Source organism: Fragaria vesca, linkage group LG6, assembly GCF_000184155.1.
Source record: "Fragaria vesca subsp. vesca linkage group LG6, FraVesHawaii_1.0, whole genome shotgun sequence".
NCBI lineage: Eukaryota > Viridiplantae > Streptophyta > Magnoliopsida > Rosales > Rosaceae > Fragaria > Fragaria vesca.
In genome coordinates this window covers 5,294,282-5,300,292 of record NC_020496.1, presented here as the reverse complement: position 1 = coordinate 5,300,292, position 6,011 = coordinate 5,294,282, and the positions used below count along the sequence as shown (strand labels likewise).

The 6,011-nt window shown below is 40.5% G+C and overlaps 1 protein-coding gene across 1 annotated transcript; it reads right to left on the bottom strand.

Annotated features, from left to right (window-relative positions):
* Window positions 1–1,240: 1,240 nt before the first annotated feature.
* Window positions 1,241–4,162, bottom strand: LOC101297469. Its single transcript, XM_004304954.1, has 3 exons — window positions 3,947–4,162; window positions 3,453–3,555; window positions 1,241–1,538 (listed from the first exon to the last, which is right to left on the bottom strand). Exons 1-3 carry the CDS (start codon window positions 4,077–4,079, stop codon window positions 1,241–1,243), a joined length of 534 nt encoding a protein of 177 aa, XP_004305002.1. The 5' UTR covers window positions 4,080–4,162.
* Window positions 4,163–6,011: the final 1,849 nt, after the last annotated feature.

Here is a 6,011-nt window from a genome sequence, read left to right as displayed (position 1 = left end):
GAATTTAAATCCTATTAATTGAGAATTCCATTGTTTGAATTTCATGATGTGTCCATAGAAATTTCAAAATACAATTCCATGAATTTAAATCCTATTAATTGAGAATTTCATTGTTTGGATTTCATGATGTAGAGTTTTAAAATGACAAGAATTTGTATTCAGACTAATCTTAGTTAAAGAAATTGACAAATGATGCTTATTTTGTAAGGAATTCAAGTCGAGAATTTAAGCTCCCAAATTTCACGATTATTTTCCTGTGAAAATTGCTAATTCCATGAGATAAGTATCCAAACGAGGAAAACGGTCCTAAGAAATTGAGAATTCCTTATTTTTTATTAAATTCTCAGAAATTCACCCACATCCAAACACACCGTAAATGTATACACCGCGCCAAGGCGCGAGTATAATTCTAGTCTTATTCACATTATATTTAATCTAGTTTATGTTACTGTATGGGAGCAAAATTTCACCTATGTTTTTATCAACTTCTTTATCTAACTCTTACGTGTTAACTGTAGACTAGAATCAAAATGGTATTGAAGTCATTTAGAACCAAATGAGATTGAAAAGTGGCAATCTTAGTGCTAGGAAGAAGGGTGTACTTTCTAAGGTAAGGAGATATCTTGTAATTAAAGAAATCATGAAACACAGAAACAATGTATTGCTTAACAACATGCCAGTGAGTTTGATAAAGGAATGCTATTTGGACTTTAAGTGACCAATTTGTTAAATAGCTAAAGAAGTTTCAGCCTCAGAAATAGGAGCAAGAAGGGCAGTATTATGTTGAAAAGATATAGCTGTTTACTAATTGAAAATAGGTACAAGGGAACTTTTGAGCTGTTCTGCAGTAATATTATGTCTAAACTTTTGAGCTTGGCTAATATATGGCCTCACTTAAGTAACAACTACAAAAGTACATCATATCGATCGAATACATATTATCAAAGACCTCCACAGAACAACTCTTCAGCTTCGCAATTTCTTTGTAGATGAATCGAGCGATCCAGTGACACAAAGGAGATTTGCTCGCTTTTTGTCTAAAGCAAGGCATGCTTGGTTGCCACATTGTGCAGCATCAAGAAAAGCTTCTGCGTCTACTTCGTTGGTATCAGACAGCGTCCCCGCTTAATCTAATTAGAAACACATATTCTTAATTGGCAAAAAGAACCTACTTAAAGATTCTTATCCTAACAGAAACAAGCAGCTCATTTGAAATTCATCACCAAAAGCATCTACCGGCTTAACTTGACAATGGAACTGATAATCTAAGGGTACCAGCGGGGCCAAACTGGGCCTTAATCTCCGAATAGCAGTTTGTCGACTTTACCAATGTTTCCCCAGCTTTATCCCAGGCTTTGGCGAGTCCATAATGTTGAGCAGCTTCATGGAAGAGCTTTGCGGCCTGTTTGCGTTTGGATTCTTTGGAACTGAAAATTCTCCGCCCGTCGAGCTTGTTTTTTGCTTTCTTCTCAAATTCCTTCGCCATAGCAATATGACCCTTGGCTTCTTCCATTGTTTCTAGACCGGCCTCCTTGGCTCTGCAGAATGAACCCGTATATAAGCCTCTTATACTAATAGAGCTAGGATGTAAAGATCCTTATCCTATTAGGATTAGGAAACACATTCCTAATTAACAAAAGAATGCTAATTAATCCTTATCCTATTAGTATTAGGAAACATATATTCCTAGGTACAATTGCACCAAAGGTCTCTTTTTCTTTCTATCCGACTCAATTCTGTCATCCAACGTTAGGATATTGAGAGGAAACAAAAGATATAGACTACAATTAGTAAAATTGAACATGTTTCAACAATGCACGGCATAACATACATGGCATGCTTTTCTTTCATATTTGTTTAACCGACATTGTGTCTTAAGTTATCATTAATTACGTAACGCGACTTATCACATTTATCATACTATTAATCGATCAATCTCATATCATTTAGCTAACTCATACAAAAACTAACCTCAACGCAAATCAGCAAAAAAGTGATGTAGGACGAGATTTGAAGCTAGAAGATTTCGTCTTAATTATTTAATTCATATTCTAATATTGTTAGGCTAGTTTTATTCTCGTTTTCTATTCTTTAGGGTTATTTGTTTCCTTTTAAATTTTGATTCTTATTGTTAAGCAAGTATCTGAGATTAATAAAAACTCTAATATCATCCTCTCCTTCACCAAGCAACCCAGTAGGCCCAATGACCCCCGCTGGCCCAACAACAGATCCATCCCACCTTGCAGATTTCAAACCAGGTTGGGTTCCCGCAGAAAAAGCCGGATCCCTTAACCTAGCTTCAGCCGCAACAACGAGCCCCGTCCTCGCTACTTAACAGCCTCCGGTACCACCTGCGACGTCGCCGCTGACTCCAGAAGACCGTCGTAACCCGTGGGGTCATGGGAAAAGAACCCACAACCCCAACACAACCCTCTCACCTTCTCCATTTTCATGTCCAGATCCACTGTCACTTCCGATGAGAAATTAAGCGAGGGTTCACCGCTACAAAAACAGCCGCCGCACATTGTGCATGATTCGGGTCTTCTAGGAAACCTCCCTACGCCGCAACGCCGCCGAATCAGCCCGAATGAACGAGCCCAAAATATTCCTAAGTCGAGCAAGGACCTTCTCCTTGCGCATGGCAAGTCAGAAACCCTTGACAATGACCCAAACCTTCAGCAGATTCGGAAAGCAACCCTTGGATCACTCACTCCATCGTAGTTCGCCAAGATAAACATGGATCGAGTTATTGTAGAACCAAGGTCCCCCATGTAGGATGCAATTCTGCTCTTCCGTCTCCTTGAATGGGAAAACGAAAATCCCGCTGTCCTCCGCATGGATCTTGACCTTCGCCTTCACCCTCCAAACCACCAACATGGCAGAAAGCACTGACGGATCTATCACCTCACTTACTGGCAAAAGCTAGCCGACCGCACAAAAGAGTCGGACTCTTGGATGAGACACCACACCCCCCCCCCCCCCCCGGTCCTAGGACCACCACCGCCTCCTATAGCGGAGGCGCCGCCATCCTCTTTTTTCAGCAACTGTCGACTAGGGAGGGAGAAACCCTCTTATTAATGATTTATGATGAGACAATTACCTTGAAGCTATAACTTATAAGTATATGATTTTGGAGTAACTGAACATATATTTACGTAGCTGCATAATGGATTAATTGGTGCCGGAATAATTTCTGATTTAAATGTAGCTTTAATAGTTTACACACTCAGTGACTCAACATATATAATACACAGATCTATATATGAAATCATATATTATACGGATTACACAATCAATCGATCATGCAAACTCTAGTTAGTGAGCTTAATTGCATGTTCCTGTGATTATACACAATACATATTACGTACGTACTGGATATTCTGGAATTATGCATGGTATATTCAATCAACTGAGTAATTCGATCACAGAAATAAAGGATACCAGTACTATACCTCATTAAACTGAACTTGAAAGCTAGCTTTGTCGGATACTTCTTTAGTATCCCGGATTGCAGCACCCACAGAGCATCTGGAAAAATGAACCGCTTGACTCTTGCTGCAAATTAACATGAAAAACAAAACCTCAACAAACAGAGCACAAGAATTTGCAGTGTCCTGCAAATTACTAGGAGCCTGGCAATTATCAGGATTTCCTAATCACTGTAGCTAGCCTTGCTTAGACACTCACAAAGGAAAGCACACAGAAACCAAGTGTATATAAGTTTTTGAGCAACTAAGAATATAAATGTAGCGATCAAAGGTAGAACCCAATTGCTTGACGATGGCCAAGCAATGATGAAACACATTATGTTCCCTTGTTATTTCGAAATAAAAGATAAACCCAACAAAAAGATTGCACTTCACAGGGAAATTCATGCATGCACCAAGATAAGAATCAATTGATTAAGAAATCAGACAAATTTAAGTTGGTATTCAAATCAACTTACAGTATCCGATTTGGTACTCTGATCGATTTCCAATGTTTGACCTCCCCACGGGTTCACTTGATTTTCTCTTCTTCTCTAGGCCTAATTCCTTCCTAGTAAGAGTGTCATTTCGAGTCAAGAATGCTTCATCCATTCTATTTTCCGGTCCTACTTTATTGCTCAAGACCTTGTTGCTTGTAATAGTACTTTTGATGGACTCAAACGTAACTTGGACTAATTCAGCACCACCCTTTGGACCTTGATGACCATTTTCTTTCCTCCCTTCGTTTTTCTCACCATAGGGTGAATTAGAATAGGACTTGGCCAAATCTATGGAAAAATATGCATCACTAAATTGATGACTCGGAGTCAGAGTAGTGTCTCCGGAGACAGGAGCAGATCAATCTTGATAAAAAGATTCTTGTCTTGGGTTCAGAGCGATGATATCGGGCATGTTTGCTTCTGTTATCTGATGTGATCCACTTCTTACAAATCCATTCCTTACCAACTGCAAGAGCTCCTTGCCTTCAATATTGTAACCTTGAGAACTATCAAGAAGTTTTTTATCAGAAATGCCACAAGAAAGATGAGCATGAAACTCACATATGTGACACCTATACAGCCATCCATCATAACCAGGCTCACTGCAGATATCGCAGCACAGATCACACGGAGGCTAAAAGGACAATTTCAACGCGTGAGGGTGTGATGAAGTTGCAATAGAGAAAGGCAGGATGGAGCACAAGCTATGGTAGTAAAGGCCACATTCCGCGCAATCATAGTAAAATCCGGCGACAAGCTTTCCGCAGGCCTTGCAATTTATTGCTCCTTTGCTTGAAGGTGAAGGATGGAGATTCAAATAGTGATTTGGATGTGCCGGGTGGCGATTTTTTCGGGGCATGTTGTAGCACACTTGGTGTAGGAAAAATGGGCATTTTCTGCAGCTGTAGTAGTCCTTACCGGGGAGTATCATCAGACTGCAGCCTGCACATGTTTGGTTTTGCTTGAGAGGTGAATTGGTTTGCTCTAGTGAATGTTCATGGCTAAAGTGGTGAACGTTGAGCTCCTGTTCCAGTCTTTCCATTGCTTCAATTTGTTTGCTCCTATCTGTCTCATACAATCTCTATGCTGATTTGAGTTTTAAGTGTTTGGCTTTCAACTATTTCTTGAAATATCCGCACTTGGAGTTCCTAATTTTCAAGTGTATTTTAAGAATGATCGGCATATTACATGTTCTTTTGCAAATTCCAAGGCTAATAGGAGCAAGATTCTTGACTGTTTAAGACACTTAAGAAATGTTGCCTTGGCCGGCAGTGTATATACCAATGATTGATAGAGTGACGTTCTTGCACCTTTTATCGTGGAAGGTTTTTCATATCTAGACAACTTGCTACCATTTGGTTCTTACATTCGTTGGTTCAGCAAGACCAGGCCACATTATATCTGCATCCTAGGATTGAGAATTTGGTATAAGAATATTATATATATAGAGGCCGGATATGAAGCGCACGTGCGTCAGTGCGCACGGAGCTCCGTTTGTCACCGTCCGACGCCGATGACGGTGCGCCTCCACCCCACTCCAGCAGTGTCCCCCATCATTTTCCCTCCCCGACGAGTCCGCCGAATTCCAGTTTTCTGGCAAGATCACCCAAAACTTCAAATAAAGTCGATCTCGCCGGAAACTGGAATTCGACGGCCTCGTCGGGGATCGCCTGGGAGGGAAAGTGATCTGGGACGCTGCTGGAGTCTGCTGGGGTGAAAGTGCGTCGTCGTCGGCGCCGGAGGGTGGCGAACGGAGCTTCGTGCGCACTACGGACGTGCGCTCCACATCGTTTCCGTATATATATATACAGTCCTTCTTAGCTGCGGACATCCGCATTTATTCTTACGGTGTAGATTTCCACTTTACACTCACTTTTCAATCGAATTTTCACATCTCCACCGTCTAGTATTTAGATACTAATGTATAGATCATCTCTGCAAAATTTCAGCCAATTTGGTTATCATTAAGGTACTCAAAACTGCAATTTTCTGTTATAAACATGAACAGTTCAAGTTCGACAGAATTATGTTCATCCATTAGTAT

Bases quoted from the DNA above. Each gene is read 5' to 3' on its own strand.
- LOC101297469 (XM_004304954.1), bottom strand. From the start codon at position 4,079: ATGGATGAAGCATTCTTGACTCGAAATGACACTCTTACTAGGAAGGAA. The intron at 3,556-3,946 runs GTAAGTTGATTT...GTTAATTTGCAG, and splicing joins AGAGTACCAAATCGGATACT to CAAGAGTCAAGCGGTTCATT. The intron at 1,539-3,452 runs GTATAGTACTGG...TTCATTCTGCAG, and splicing joins TTCAAGTTCAGTTTAATGAG to AGCCAAGGAGGCCGGTCTAG.